The sequence below is a fragment of the Poecilia latipinna genome, unplaced genomic scaffold, assembly GCF_001443285.1.
Source record: "Poecilia latipinna isolate Pla-1442-1.1 unplaced genomic scaffold, P_latipinna-1.0 Scaffold1492, whole genome shotgun sequence".
Lineage (NCBI taxonomy): Eukaryota > Metazoa > Chordata > Actinopteri > Cyprinodontiformes > Poeciliidae > Poecilia > Poecilia latipinna.
In genome coordinates this window covers 35,797-52,544 of record NW_015114108.1, presented here as the reverse complement: position 1 = coordinate 52,544, position 16,748 = coordinate 35,797, and the positions used below count along the sequence as shown (strand labels likewise).

General features: G+C 38.2%; 1 protein-coding gene across 1 annotated transcript in view; it reads left to right on the top strand.

The window, feature by feature from the left end:
* The window catches only part of thada (THADA armadillo repeat containing), a 56,189-nt gene that overhangs the window by 15,424 nt on the left and 24,017 nt on the right, over positions 1-16,748 (top strand). The window contains exons 21-26 of the mRNA XM_015057796.1: positions 25-185; positions 8,991-9,100; positions 12,201-12,333; positions 14,884-15,006; positions 15,078-15,200; positions 15,877-15,968. Coding sequence (XP_014913282.1) covers positions 25-185; positions 8,991-9,100; positions 12,201-12,333; positions 14,884-15,006; positions 15,078-15,200; positions 15,877-15,968 — 742 coding nt within the window. The remainder of the gene's footprint in view (positions 1-24; positions 186-8,990; positions 9,101-12,200; positions 12,334-14,883; positions 15,007-15,077; positions 15,201-15,876; positions 15,969-16,748) is intronic.

Sequence of the window (16,748 nt, the reverse complement as noted above, 5' to 3'; positions counted from 1 at the left end):
TGTGTGCGCGCGTGTTTTCTCCAGATGGGGAGGGCTACAGAGTGACGGCTCAGATGGTGCTGGTATGTTGCTGGCGGAGCATGAAGGAAGTGGCCATGCTGCTCGGTCAGCTCTGTCAGACTCTGCCTCTGCACTACAGCAATGAAATCGAGCCGACACACCCCGGGCTAATCACAGAGCAGCAGGTATGCTAACCTCCTCGTCACTGGAGCTCTTCACAACACCCATAAATACGAGAAGCACTGGGACGGACGGGAAGTCTGTAGTATCTGATACCACAACAATATTTACTGCTAATGCTACAAATGTAGTTGCAGTCAGAAGCTTTTATTAAGTCATCCAGGAAGTGGCTGCCATGTTTTTGTTAAAATCCATATACATCATTCACTACAAATAAATCAGGCTAGTGAGGAATAATCATAATTATTGTAATAATAGTAAAATATTTACATAAAAACATGTAAAAGCATATTAATATAGAAAAAGATGAATTTCCCTCTCCCCCACCTCTCAGTTGTCCTCATACACACGTAGGTAGGTCTTCATAAAAGGACATATGTCTGCCACATCTTTAAAAATAATATAATAGACACAGGATCAATTTCAGAAAAGTTTATATCCACATGAATCCACTCTAATTTGCCTCTGAGCGTTGTAAACACCCCTGACCTATAGGGGGCAGTGTAGCACAAGTCTAAAACCTGTCAGCCAGTCAGATTGGTTAAAAAAAACACGACTTCCTGCTGGGAATTGAACATAGTGACAGGAGGTTTTTTGAACTACTTTTAAATAGCGTTTTAGAATATAAAATTAATAAAACACAAGACAGTTTCCATTGGGAATCATGTCAAGTAATATATTGGCACATTATTTATAAATCTCCGTTTCCTCCTTGTTCACATGCAAACACAAATAGAGTTTTCTCAAATCTCCACCTTGGTCTGAATTTTTATAATAATTGTGTTAAATGATATTGAATGGAGTTCTTGTGTGGATGAAAGTCTAAAACGTTTTCGTTTCCCAGATATGCGGATATGTTTGAACTAGGCCTTAATCCTGCGTTTGGACGTAACCTTGAAAAAGCATCAAGACTCAGGCACCCAAAAGATAAAGAGACAGACAGCGGGGTGATAATCTCCTGGTCCTTGGACTCTGTCTCCCTCCTGTAAAGTTTCGGCATAATTGTAGAAATTGTAATATTATTTCATCAATTGTTTGACTTTGATTCAACGGATAACTTTAGACCATGAATATATACATAAATAATGAAAATAATGAATAATTAATATTATAAGTGCATATCCTAATACATTAATATTTATTTATTGTAAAATAGTGTTAAGGTTTCTTTAAAAAAGTTGTAAATTTTATGCCATTTAGCTGAATTTTAGAAGCATTGATGGTAAAACAAACATATTTTTACTTAATTTCATATTCTTGTTTAAGTATTAGCAACACCAATAAAATGGAAAGTCTGTTTCATTCCTTAAGTGCCTGATGGGTATAATTAGCATCATACTTAAAATTGTAATGTTCAAATTAATAATCTCTAATTAAGACAGCAGAGCAGCAGTAACAATATAAATTTAGGCATTTAGAAGTTGATATTTTTCAGGCCAGTGTGTTTATAGATCAGTGGGGATGAGTAAGTGCTACTAATTACCTCCGTTTTCTCTCTGATTAGCGCAATAATGATGCTTTTACTGGTTCCTTCCAGCTGAATCTGAAATGTTGTAGAAACCGGAGCAGCTGTTGCCTCCTCAGCCGCGTTGGAAATCGAGTGTCTGTGTGTTTGTGACCCCACACTGGGAGGCTCTTCAATTAGCATCCGCTCTCGTTAGTGGCGCGCTTTCATTTGGGGCGCAACCCTGCTGGTTTAACGGCCGCGACGCACCTCCCTTTTCCACTGCATTCTTTCCAAATCACTTCCAACACCAGCAGGAAAGCACCGACACACACACACACACACATACACAAGAATAGTTGTCTGAGTGTTTCAGCATGTCCATAATAACATGAGACCCAGACATCGCCTGTGTTTGTCTGCGTGGGGGGGTGAAGGAGCCATGTTTGTGTTTTCCCCTGGATCTGAAGAGAAAACAGGGAGAATTAAAATGTTTGTGTTCTTTATCAGCAAAATCAAATCCAAAAAACTTTCATTAACCCACATAAGATTTGAAAAACAAGCAAACTGATCAAATAATGGGGTGAATGTCTGATTTTCAGGTTGGATGCCAAATGTTGGTAGAGTTCAAGTTTATAACCAGCCAGTAAAAGCCTGATTTGTGCTTCATTGTGTTTTAAGCATCGCTCTGACTTAGGGCTTCAACTTTTGATTATTTTAGTCATCGATTAATTGATTAATCGGATAAAAAATTGGCACATTCTGCAGATTTTCTCTTTAACCACCACCAAATCTTTTTAATTCAGTGACAATATATTTATTTTTAAGGCTTTTGGCAAAACTTTACGCTATGCTTTAAGGTCATTCTGTTTGGCTGAAACAATTAATCAAATTAATTGTGATTAATTGATTTTCAAAACAATGTCAACTAATTCAATAATCAACTAATCGTTAATCAGAGTATAGAGACTCCAAAAAAGACAATTTGCTGAAAGAACAACATTAACAACTTCTTTGTTCTGCCAAAAACTCCTCAAGCTTCACTCGGTTCAAATTCTGCTAAAAAAACAACCAAACCTCCTATTAATCACTTTTTGCTATCCAATTATTAATTTAAAAAACATAAACACATCAACACTGTATAAATGTTAAGCAGAAAGGGTTGGGCTTTTCACATTTTGATGTTAAAAATATTTTTTTAGCTCCAGTTGCTTCAAATGATCAAGTGTTAACTAAATAAATGCTGTTATTGCATTTTAGGCTATAAATTTTTATTTAAAAAAGGAATTGAATAATTTATTTTACTCTTTTAACGTATATCTAATATTGTATATATCCCAAATCTTTTTATTGTTTTTATTTTAATACTGTATGTAAAAACAGGAGGAGGGTGTACTTTCTTTTCACCATTATGCGATCATACGTATAAAAATGATGCTGCAGCAGTGAAACCGTTTCAGCGGTGGGCTCACCTGGTCACACCTGAGGTAGAACGAGAGGACATAATGGGAGAGGACATCCCAGATCCCATGCTGGCTCCAGTAATCATGCCAGTTGGTCTTATTATATAAAATCTGGTTTAACAAACACGCGCCATGGACCAGGCGGACAACAGGAATGATTGAACTCTTCACCGCAGCCTTTTTCCCCCATTGCCTGTTCGAGTTCAGAAACATGTTGGCATCACCGGTCAGAATGACTCAGGACTCATTCCTGAATCAGGAGAGGATATAAGTGGCCAAATGTGAGTATCTTCCAAAATATGTGGTGGCTGAGCATCTCCTCATCTGGGATCCGCCACTGGCCCGGTTTTTGTTTTTGGGTTGGAACCGTGGCAACAGGAACATCTCATTCCTAGAAGGACACTCGTAGTATTGGTTTCAGTGTTTTCAATCTTGTTAGACCCGAGCAGCTAAGCACTGCAGATTGTAATCATAGCATTTCTTTGCCAAGTGAATTGGCTTTTTGGAGGCCTAAACATGTCTGAAAACTCAACAAACTTGACGGACAAAAGGGAGAAATTTACGCATTTTTAAGGTCATCGCAAAAATCCCAGCAGAAACGGCTCAATAGGCGACTTTAAAAATGCTCTCCACATTGACCTTACTTTGTCATAGAGGCATGAAATTGGGTACAGTTGGAGAACTCCTGAAGATGTACAGAAAATTCTCTACACCAAACAGGAAGTCGGCCATATTGGATTGAAGTTCCAATTTTGACCCCATTTTTGCCGTTTACAGCTTCCACATTTGATTGAACTCTACCTAGAGATTTTGACCAATTGGTTTCAAACTTGGTCATTTTGTTCATTACCCATTGGGGAATAAAAGTTATCAAAGCGGAGAGTTTTCGGTCATCCTGAAAGGCCTCGAAGTTTGACATCTTACCATGAAACACAATCTTCCAAACAAACTCACTGAGAAGCTAAACCTTCAGTGATTCATCCGCATCAGCAATACCCAATGGTCAAATCATGACATCACTCAGGCCACGCCCACTGAGGACAGGAAGTGTCATGTTTTACTTTAAACGGTTCCTATCTGACCCCTCAGAGTCTGCAATTAATTAATCACAATTATAAATATATCGACAAAATAAGCAACATTTTCTACTCATTAACCTTTTTTTGCTTCTAAATAATTGAATGAATAAAAATATGATCTCAACAACAAAGATGCTTAATGTTTTTAATAAAGTGCATCTTCCAACACAATACGGTTTTATTTTTAAAGCACTTTAAAACAGCACTGTTTGCCCAAATGTACACTAAAAAAAATAAAACAGACATTCGTCATTTATGTAACTTTGAAAAAATGTGAACTGTGGATGCTAACATTAGCATTGGGATGTTTTGCTGCTGCAACAGGTTTACCATTCAGATGCTATTTTAGGCTTATGGCTAACTTAAACACAAAAATAGTCTTTGCCAGGGTCCAATAAGATAATTTTTAAACCAGAAATTAACCCTCAGTGAGCCAAGAAAAGCAGCTTTGTCGTCTGTTTGCTGTTTCTATTTGTACCAGAAACGAGCAAATGTAAACAGGCGATTAATTGCGATCCAAATTTTAATTCATTAAAATCTATGCAATAAATTATTCAAAACTGATGCATTAAAGTTTTGACTCTAAATTTTCCAAAGGTGCTACATATTTACTTAAATTTCTCAAACTATAAATAAGCCGACCAAAAGATACGGCGGAGCGTTTTATGGAGGCGCCAGCTCTGTTTGGCCACTTTGCTTTTCGTTCAAAAATATCTCCATTTTGTAAAATGTCCGTTGAGTTGTCTCCTCTGGCCTGGAGTGAAGCCGCCGCAGAAACTAAAATAAAAAAGAGATGCTGGTTTTCAGGCTGATTCACATGTTGTTTAGTTTAGCGTTTGTGGTCCATTTATTGACCTTTTTCATCCATGCATGGTCCATTTCATGACCTGCACTGGGCCTTGTGTGCAGCAGGCCACCAACACTGTGATTCATCTGGTTCTGGTGGTGAGGAATTCTTTTAGTTTGGTGAAAATCTTTACTTTTCTTTTCACTCTTGCTGTTATTTTCATCCACTCTGCCCTTCTTCGCTCTCCTCTTCTCCTCCTGTGATTTCATCCACCTCCAGTAAATCGACTCCTCGTAGTTTCCCTTTCCCACCTTTGCTGTCGGCGTCTTTGCTGCTTTCTGATCGTCTCTTTTAAACCAAAGTTGTTGCCTTTGCAGCAATCTCTCCTTCCTAACATACATGTGGGCGTGGTTTGCAGCAATCCCTTCTCTTTGGATGGCTGATTTGACCCATCAATATTGTAGCAAAAAGAAGGTAATATATTTATAAAATATATTATTTAACTTAAAAAATATTGAATTGTGTTAAAAAATAAACTGGATATTTTGTTAAATTAAAAATATTTTATATAGTGTATAGAAAGAGGAAAATATATTTATTAAATATTTTCTTTAACTTAAAAATTATAGAATTATGTTAAAAATTAACTGAATATTTAGCAAAATTTTAAATATTTTATATGGTTTATTAAAAAAGAAAATATATTTATAAATTTTCTTTAAATAAAATTGTTTTTGATTATGTTATATTAAAAAAAATGAATATTTTATAAAAATCTGAGTTTATTACTTAATAAAACTTTTGTCAAATATTGCTTATATACATTTTGAGAGGCTGAAAAAGTACATATATTTCTGAAAATAAAATAAGTTTAGTTGGGATATTTGTCCTAATCTAAAATTGAATGATTTTAGTTATAGTTGCTTTCAGCTGGTTTTAATTATCGGACCTCATTCAGACCAGAACCGTTTCTCCCGTAGCAGAATCTTCAGAAGTTTTTGTAACGGAGGAAGTTTGCTATTTAGGTTTCTGCCAGCGCTCCGAGCCGTACATGTAATTAGACTCAGGGAAGCATCTCTCTCTCTCTCTTTCTCTCTCTGTTTGTTTCTCTTTATCTGGATGGCAAGTCAACATCCAGAGAGATGTTGACTTTCTGGACTTTCTCTCTCTCTCTCTCTCTCGCTCTCTCTCTCTCTCTCCCTCCACATGGATTTTTTTTTCTTCTGGGAAACATTTGCAAACAGGAAGTTGATGTCTAAATAAAGCCCTCGCTGTTCCCTCCCTCCTGCCCCCCACGCCCTGCACAGGAAGCCTGCACGGCCCTTTTTAACGGTTACACAGACGGGAACCTTCGGAGGGGGAAGGCTTTAAATAGGTTGGGCCCGCTCGGCACCGCAGCGGTCTGGGCTCCGGCGGCCGCCAGCCATCTAACGGTGACTGTCGCTGCCATTTTTACCCCCGGTGAGGTCAGTCCTGTCCTGGAGCCCGTCGCGATAAGTCATTGGGCTTGGTTCTGCTGCGGTCCGCTCTGTCCGGCTGAGGGTCAGTCGGCCAGATTAAAACATCAGACTAAGGCTGTCTAAGCCCTACGTCCTTTCTCCTCCTGAGGATTCTCGGTTTCATCTGTTGCTTCATCTTCAGATGTTTAACGAGTAACACGGGTTTTTGTGTTTCCTGTTCTGGTTTTTCACACACAGATGCTTGAAATCCTTTCAATTAGGTGTTTTTGCCTAATTGAAATTCAAACAGCAAAGTTTAGTAATAAAGTGCAGTCTAATGATTGATTAAAAGTTTAAATTAGGTAAAAAATACATTATTTACAGTTGAAACGAACTATTTTCATACACCTGATTAAAAAAGACACAGACATGTTTTTTTCTCACCATCTGAAGTTAAATCAGACTAAATTTTTCTTATTTTAGGTTAAGAGTTACCAAAATTATTTCTATTAGCTACATACCAGAAAAGTTGGCGAGAAAATTATTTTAGACATTTTTTTGTTTATTGTGTTTAAGCATTTAATTTGAGCAGGAAAGTCATTCACCTTAAAGTGGATCAATTATGGAAAATTCACACTTTGCATGTTTTTGTACTTCTGTTTGTGTTTCTACTGCTTCTGAAAACAGCAAAGCGCTTTAAACAATCCACCCAACTGTATTTTGGCAATAAGTTAGTTTTTTTGTGTGTGTCTGGAAAATGAGCCGTTTCAAAGACCTACTTAATGTAGTGTCACAAATCAGTAGACATGGTCAGTTACCCTGCAACCCCAGCAGAGTTCTGCCCGTTGCCTAGCAACCCGAGCTGAGCTCCAACACATTTGGTCAGCTGGTTTTACCGCTGTACGCTCTGTACAACGGCTGCTGGAAAAGACAAGTGTTTTGTTGTTGACTTGCCATCCAGAAACCACTTGCTACATTCTTGTTGCTTGTGCAGGAGGCTCCACTTCTGCTTTTCAAAGATGTACAGTTGTATAATTGCGCATCTGTTTGCAGCCATTTTCATGTCTGAGTGTAAACGTTGAGTTGGATGGCGTGGGCAGCATGTGATTAATTGGATTTAACAGCGGATGGGCAGAACTGACCAGACTAAGATCTCAATATCTAAGAATGAATGTGTGCAAAAAATGTAATGAACAAGTTTTGTATAAACTGTAGACCTATCCTAACCTGCAGTAGTGATTCATTCTTATTGTTTTAGTCTCCAAAGTGTGATCCTTGAAAGGTCAGAAGAAGCAGGAGTTTTACTGTGGGAAACGAGCCGAGCAGTCCGTATCCGGGCTGTTTGTGCCTCTGGACGGTGCCACCCCTCCCCGTGCCCTCCATGCCACCCCTGACTAAGCCGGGCCTGGCTGCTGCGCCGGTGGTGGTGATACCACAGCCTTAATGACAGGGAGCCGGAGCGCTGCGTCCGCCTCGCCCTGCCGCCTCACCTGCAGCACGCTCTCCAGTTTACACACTGCCACAGAAACGGCCCGGCGCGTCTCTGTGTGTGTATAGTTAGAACGCCGTCGGTAACACTATTACTAACTGGATGGTTTTACTGACAGTGGCCATTATGCGGATGTCTCAGCGTCCTTTTTACAGCACACTTGTCACGCTACTGACATGCCACTCTCACAGCTCGATGTGCTAAGGCCACAGAGGAGTTATAAAACAGAATTTTTTATTGTTAACATCACATATTTGTTGTAAAATGTTGGATTTGTGACCGAAGGTTGGAGTGTGGCGACAGAATTTCTGGACATTTCAGTTTGGGAGCACCTGTTCGTCGTAAGCTGACCCACATCCACATCAAGTGCGTCCGCTCTGTTTTATGAGGTTTTATTCTGGTCTCTGGGTTACACACATGTAATTACCCTTTTAGTTCTGGTTAGACACCTCTAAAGTACAGTCAGGGTAAACAGAAAACACTTATCAGGGCTCGGCTCTCATCAGTCGCTCAGCGTGGCGGTCGCTCTCTGGTCGCTGCGGAGGAATTTGGACCGCTGCTCTTTCAGGAGCGTTTCCACCGCAGCGCTCCGGCCGGGCTGAGCAGAGAAACCCTGAGTCAGATGGATCAGCAGCGGAGAGGCAGAGGAGGTTCAGGTTCAGAAGGATGCTGAAAGCTGCACCATAAACAATAAATCAGTTAATTAAATTAGGATGTCTTTTTTTTTTCCTTTTTTCTGCATTAATCTTCTCATCCCTTGTTGTTCCTGTGGGAAACACAACAAACTCCACTTGGTAGAAATAATTTATAAACTAAAATGTAAATATGTCTTTATTCACCTTCTTATCACCAATAATTTATTGAATTATTATTTTCATTGTCATTATTGTTACCTGATTGTTGTTTTTTAATTGCTGCACATACAGATGATGTCATTCAGATCACCATAATGTTTTACACACGCACACACACACACACACACACACACACACACACCAGCAGCTTTATGATGTGATTGATTGATTGATTAAGTGATTGGCTAACAGGGAGCTGTGAAACCAGGAGCCCAGCAGCTGCTGCTCCTCTCATCCCGGTTCTCTCTCCTCCAGGTGGAAGGAGTCGGTTTGTACTTCCGCCAGCAGCTCCTGCAGTCCCGCCATCGAGGCGCCTTTGAACTGGCCTACGTGGGCTTCGTACGGCTCACCGACATGCTCTGCAGGTGTGTGTGTGTGAGTGTGTTTATAGTCAGGCCAACAGAGGCTGAAAGGTAGCACTGCTGAGCAGCTGTGGGCAGTAATTAGTGAGTGGATGAGTTCTTAACCAGAACTTAAATCCTACTTCTTTCCCCTGATGACTCGACTCTGGCAGGCTCCATGTATCTATATATGTAAATATATATGCACAAGTCATTACAGCATTCCAAAAACGCCACACTTCTGGTGGTTTCACATTCATTCATAAGCCTGCTGATGCTGTCTAATGGTTGCCATGGAGACTTGCTGGGTATCCTAAGACTTTTCCTTTTACCTCTAATGTCCCCATCCTGATTGTGTGTAAATATTCACACACTTTATACTTTTCCAAATGTTGTTCTGACCAGGATAAGCAACTAGTTTCACTGGCAGATTACAACACGAGAAATTTTTTTTGAGTGAAATGATCATCAATATTAAGGAATTATTTACTTAAAACAAGCTATTCTGTTTATTGCTGAAAATTTACTACGTTTATTTCAAATGAGATATTTGCACTATAAACTAGGCTAAAAATAACGGATAAGATTTTGTGTTTTTGCAGTGTATTTATGAATATTTAAAACTTTGGATGGAGCAGCTTCTCAGGAAATAATCAATTTCAACTTAGGAATCAAGTATATTCTATCCTGTCCTATTCTGTTCTGTACTCTGATTAACTGAACCATGTCAGATTCGGATTTTATAAAACCGATTCTTTTTTTCCTTAATGTCGGGTTTTTCCCCAACTAAATAAAAGGACTGAAATTAAAGGTTGGGTTTGTCTGAAATGTCTGAGTGTGAGATTATGCTGCTGCAATAAAACCTGGGTTTATTACGGGGCGGTGTACCAACAAGCCTGGCGGACGCTGCAGGAGTAATTCCTGTATTAGCATGAGGGACGGTCAGCGTTCCTGTTTTCCTGTGAAAGCGCTGCGGCAGGTGACGGGCCGCTCCGCCGTTCGCTTTGAACCAGCCAGTGCTCAGCAAAGCGTCCTCCTGTTTTGTTGTTCTGCGGAAACCCTGCCTCCTTCTCTTTGTGTTTTATAAGGAGGGCGACATTCTGGTGGTTGTGAAGGATGCTGGGAGTGTGTTTGCTCTGCTCTGTGTGGATGGTATGCAGACTGTGCGCTGCGTTACAGGGTGTTGATTGCGGGGTGCCTGACCACAGGCCTTTGATGCTCTGCCTTTGCTGCGTTCCTCTGTGTTTTCACTCCCTCTCTGCTGCGTCTCTGTCCTTCCCTCTTCTTCTGTCGTTACTCACTTTCTCCTTTTTCCTTTTTTTTTTTGCACTTTCATCTGCAGCAGATTTCCAAATTGTTACACTCGAAACGCCTCCAAATAAAACGTTTTACAGAGATGCCACTTTTGTTCCTCGTGTTGATTTGGACAGTATGGCGGACAATACACCGTATTTTCTGAAGTATAAGCCACACTTTAATTTGATCAGAAAACGTCAGTAAAACCGCCCTGTTAGTGAATTGATCAGGACTAATTCTGGTTGTGCTTACTGACCTTGTGTGATTCATGGTCAAAATGTTTTAGTTACATTAAATTACAGCCACCGCAGCCAGGAGCGTCGTGCAGTAAATACGTACTGTTCTTTGCTTTTGTAACCCTTCTGTGTTCGTCTCAGGTCCAGTAGGTTGGCTTCACGACAGACACATTCAGGTTCGTTGTATTTATTTTAAGAAAAGAGGAAATCAAGTTGTTGGTTAACATCAGTCCAGCAGCTTCTACCTCTTTACAATAAATAACCCAAAACAATCTAAAAAGCAATGGCTCCCAATGAGCAGTTAACAGTAGTTAAATTAAACATAAATGTTCAACATTAATAATAATAACAGTTAAAAACACATAAGAAAAACGTAGCAAAATTACTCGTGAAACACTGTGTATGATTGAATTTGTCTAAAATATATGTTAAAATATAATCATTCTGAAGAAAATACAGAGCTGATTCTAATCAGTCTGTTACCGACGGCAACAGAAAAAAGGAGGCGGAGCTGTCGGTTACGGGTTGCTATGGTAACCACCAACTGCCAAGGAGCTTAAAACACCAATAAATGTCTGGAGAAACAACTTGACTAAACAAAATAAATTACAAAGAATAAAGAAACTTTGACAACCTTCTCATCCGTAATATTGTTGAAATAAAACCCTGTTACACTTTGACTGTTTGCTTCCCTTATTTCGCCTTACAGTCCGGTGCGTTTTATATATGAAAAACGATTACAATAAAAAATAAAAATGAAAATAGACGATTCATTGACAGTGCGCCTTGTAATTTAGTATGGAAAATATAGCAAGCATTTAATGTCGGTCGATAATCGATATCAATAATTATTAAATAGTTAAACAAATAACATTTTAATTTATTAAATAAAATAAAATAAAGGGAAATTAAATTGTGACATAATTTAGTTATGTTCTGTTTTGTGTTTGTCGTGAATGTTTCCACTTCAATGTTTATCTCCTTGTTTTTGTTTATTTGATTTTTGTTGCTGTTATTTGTTCTCTTATTTATTTTGTAGATCAATACCTCTTTTTGTTTGTATGTTTTTTATATGCACTATTTAGTGAAAAAAAGTTACAAATATTTTTAAGAAATATTAAATAAAAAACTTTAATAAATGTATAGGTAAAAATAAAGTACAAATATATGATAAATTGATAATAAAGGAGGTATCAATTTAATTGCATACCTCTTTGTTTACTTTTTGTTTTCTTATGTTGTTTTTTTGTTTGTTTTATTTTGTTTTTGTTGCTATTATTCTCTTATCCGGTTATTTATTTTGTAGATTAATACCTCTTTTTGTTACTCTATAATGTTTGTTTGATATATACCAATTAGTGAATAAAAATACAAAAAAAACAAAAAAACAAGTAAATGTATAGGTGAAGATAAATACAAATATATGATTAATTGATAATAAATAGCTAAAATAATAAAAACTATCTGAAATGCTGCCAGCTGCTGTTGTGACCCTTCCTTTCTTGTCCTCAGTTTTCCCTACATGTTGTTTATTTTTTTAGCAGTAAATGAATGAGTTCTGGATCATTTTCCTGATGTTTCTGCGTTTTAAGGAGCGGCAGTCAGAACTTGCAGCAGCTTCCAACCCGCTGGCTCTCCGAGGTTCTGGAAGAGGTCAAATCCAGCGACCCGACGTCGAAGCTGTGTGCCACGCGGCGAAGCGCCGGAATACCGTTCTATATCCAGGTAGACGTTACGAAACACTTAGAGAGAGTCCGAAGGGTGCTTGAGATCCTTGGAAGTCACGCTGATGATTTTAAAGAAGTTTCTGCTTCAGAAATAAACCCATCGAGAGCGCAGCGAGACTCGGAACCAGCAGGTGAACAGAACCTTCCTGTTGTTGTAACGGAGGTCGTTCTTCCTGGCAAAGGAGTTTAGTTTGCATTTTTTAGGTAACAATAACAAAAAGTACAGCCATCTTTTCATTTTAGCATTTCTAAATTTAATTAAATATTTTTGAATATGAAAAGCGTTTTCTTCTATTAGAAAGATTTCTGGAGGTTTCCTTGTTGGACTTATTAAACCAGTTAGATTAAAGTTGGCTAAAAAAACTAACTAAAAGACACAAATATTACAAAACATTTGAAAAATAAGTCAACTTTTTATTTTGATACATCTCTACCATGAGGAATTTGTTGACATTTTCATGAAGCTCCATTTTATTTCTATTTTTAGGTTTTACGATGAATAAAAACTTGAAACGTTTGTATTTTCTTTCATGAAATGTTGATATTTCAGTATATATGTTAAAGAGCTACTTAGTTTCCAATAAAGTGGAAATGATTCATCAGATTAATTGTCACGAATCGATTCATTGTCAACTAATTTTGTAATTGATTAATTGTTATATGGAGCATGCAGACTCAAAAAAAGGCCACAGTCAGAGCAATAATTAATATTTATAATATTGAATAAAAATGCTTAAATTTGCAGAATCTGATGATTTTTTTTTATCCAGTTATTTATCAGAATAATCAATAGACCATTCTGATAACTAAAATAATTGCTAGGGTGTACATAGTTTTTAATACATTCTCGTGTATTGATATTTATTTTTGTTTGAGGTATAAAGATATATTTAAAAAACAAATTTATGTTATCTGATAGGGACGCAACTAACTATTAATTTAATAACCGATTATTCGAACGATAAATCGATTAATTGGACAAAAAATGTCACATTCTACAGATTTTTCATTTAACCACTTAAGCTTTTTTGATGCAATGTTACAAATACATTAAAATATGCAAATAAACAAATAATTCTATTTCTTTCTTTAAATCAAATAAACATTTTATTGGCTAAAATGCAATAACATATCATTACTTTAGTGATTTTGAGCTGACTAATATAAAAAAATCAGTTTTGGGTGAAATATTTACAATTAAAGGTTTTTATCTTAAATGCAAAATGTATTTTTTAACAGTTTGGGCTTAATTACTGCTCTGAATGTGTTTTTGTTTAGCATTTGTTCTCTTTCTTTGGTAGCATACTCCAATTAATCGATTAATCGTGATTAATCGTTGATCATGTTGACTGGAATCATCTGTTACGTTTCTGTTCACTTCAGTTTAGGTTTAAATCATTGACTCCAGATTAAATCTTTGTTTTCTCACACAGCCTTTATACACCGACTGGGCTGAAACTCAGTGACCTCTGGTTGACCTCTATGACCTCTCCCAGTGTATTATCTCTGACTCGGAGTATAATTCAGCCACAGCTTGACCTTTAACCTTCCTCTGATCACTAATATTGAAACTACACACAACAGACTCCATGTTTTGTCAGAGTTTTTCTGTCTTGTGGTTTCTGGAGACTGTGACATCACTGTCTCTGATTCTGTTACGTTTTAGAGCCAGGATGACATAAAACTACAGGTTTAGTCTCTATTTTTTATTTTTAGAAGTTTTTGATATGATCTTTAGTTGTTTCTGATAAGATGACGGAGAGAGAAGTGAGGGGGAAATCGATGTCTTGGCAGAGCTTTGGCTGCATTCCTTTACGCTGAGAGGGAGAGTTGGATCCGGGAAGGGCGGCCGGCGTCATGCTGGTCCAGACGGGTTCACAGGAACCAGGTTTGGTTTCTACTGGAAATGAGAAAAACAAACTAATTTAGAAAAAATTATTTTACTGCAAAATATAGAAGCCTGATTTAATAAATAATTTATTAAGATTCATGGAAAACATACCAGCAAATATACCAGTTCTACCGGCAGATTCCTTCCTTCCTTCCTTCCTTCCTTCCTTCCTTCCTTCCTTCCTTCCTTCCTTCCTTCCTTCCTTTCTTTCCTGTTTATACACAGTTTTCTCTGATTTCTGTTATTTTTTATTTTTAAGCAGTTAAGAGAAAACTGAAACTGCTGCCTGCTACTCAACAGGTCGTTGCTAGGTAACCATAGTTGAGGGACTTAATAGTGCTTGTCACCAAGCAAGTTGTTGCTAGGTAACCAAATATTGTGAGCGTTAGTTGATTCCTCCGACCTAGCTTAGCTGGCTCTGAAAGATTGAGTGGCTAAAGTTTTCCCTCTGCCTACATCTCCCAGAATGCTGTGCAGTTCTGGATTGGTGTTCAGAGAATAGTCTATATATTGAATATTTTCAGATGTGTTATCTATTGATATTGATCATGTGATCCTTTGTAAATTCTCTTCAAACTGGAAAATGTCAGTCTCTGCTTCAGGTCAGTCACGTTTTAATTTTGCGGCTTTTGAACGACGCCTCGGTTTCCCCTGCAGGCGCTGCTCTCCTCGGAGCCGAAGGCATCCAGCTGCAGCCTGCTGAAGGCGACCATGAAGCAGCTCATCGCTCTGGCCTCGCCGGCGGCTGACAGGAGCACCGACGCCTCCACCGTGCCTCAGGTTAGACCCTCTCACTCACAGATTCAAACTTTTCTGATGTGGTTTCCAAACATGCGTTCCCCTCACCACAGGTGCATGCCCTGAACATCCTCAGAGCTCTGTACAGAGACACTCGTCTGGGGGAAAACATCATTCCCTTCGTCTCAGAGGGGATGCAAGCTGCTGTGCTGGGATTCACCTCTCCTGTGTGGGCGGTAAGGCTAAATCTGAAGCTTTTACTTCATAAAAAGCAACATTAAGGTCTAATTACTGACCAGACTGCTGCATCCCAAATGCACAAAGGAGCGTTAGAGGAGATCCTTCTCCCCAGCACCTCTCAGCAAATGTTTACATTTTTCACATTTATTTTTAAACAAACAGAGTAGAAAATAGTAAAGCTAACAATCTCAACAGTACGGATAGTTTTGGGAGATCTTAAAAATCATTCGGTTTCATTTATAGTTAAAATGATAAATGAAAATTCTCATCATGGCAAGAAATTTATCCTGATAAATGATACGATACATGCAGTTTTTTTATTGTTAATCTTATTTTTAACATTTTAGGAACCTGTTTTTGTGTGAACCTTTATACGAGATGCTTCTGTTACACATAAATTTCACTGAAGGCTGAACATCTTAGAAAAACAGAGTGTCTTCAGTCAGAGGCTTCTTCAAATACATTGTAATACAGACTGCTACAGGAGGTCATTCCATCACTATCTGCACTAACTCTGAATAATTTTTAATTTACATGAGTTACAGCAACATTTAATTTCCCTTTGCCATCAACAAACTACTTTTTAATTGAATTATTTCTATTTCTAAGTTCAGTGAAGTTCAAGAATGTTTCTTTTAAAAATCTTCCTAATTCCACCTGTTTGTTTTCCAGGTGAGGAACTCCTCCACGCTCCTCTTCAGCACTCTGATCACGAGGATCTTTGGCGTGAAGAGAGGGAAAGACGAACACTCAAAGAAGAACAGGTCTGCTGCTTCTCCCTCTCCCTTTTGTTACTCCTCTGAGTTTCAGGTTTGAAGCGTTCTGCAGACGTCCAATGGGAAAATAGCGAAAGAATCATTTCCAGAACTTTACATGCATGAATGTAAAAAAATACAGGAAATAAAAGCAGATTTGGGCGCACCAGGCTTTGCTGTTCAACTTAAAAAAAAAAAAAAAATTCAAAGTTAAGTTGCAGAATAAGCATCGCCACCGAGCGGCGCTGTTGTAACGCCGCCCTGGCTGAAGGTTGGCCTTTGCACAGATTCAGATTTCAGGTTTGCTGCAGGAATGACGAAGCAGAAAAAGTTTCTGTCAAACGACCTGAGGAGTATCTCTCTTTAAATAGTCACATAAATATCATCCAGTCTGCATGAGATGATAAATATGTCACTTTTATTCCACATTTTCCAGTAATTGGACTGTCTCCTAAACTGAGTGTGTTCAAAGTGGGGTCTGCGGGCCATTTGTGGCGCCTGGACTGATGTTTGTGCGGTCCCCCAAGCCGCAAATAATTTCGTTATTTATTCAAGGATAAATCAGGAAAAAAATAAGGCTTTTAAACCAAAATCTACTTAAAAAACTGTTGCATGCAACCCAAAGTGATCATCTTGTCCTAACTTCCTGGTTTCCTGTCGTTGTCATGGTAACTAGGACCACATATACTCATCGACTTGGACTCTAAAGCAAAGCCTGGTGCGCCCAAATCTGCTTTTATTTCCTGTATTAAAACTTGGCTGAGTGCAGCAAGTGCTTTCAGATGAAGA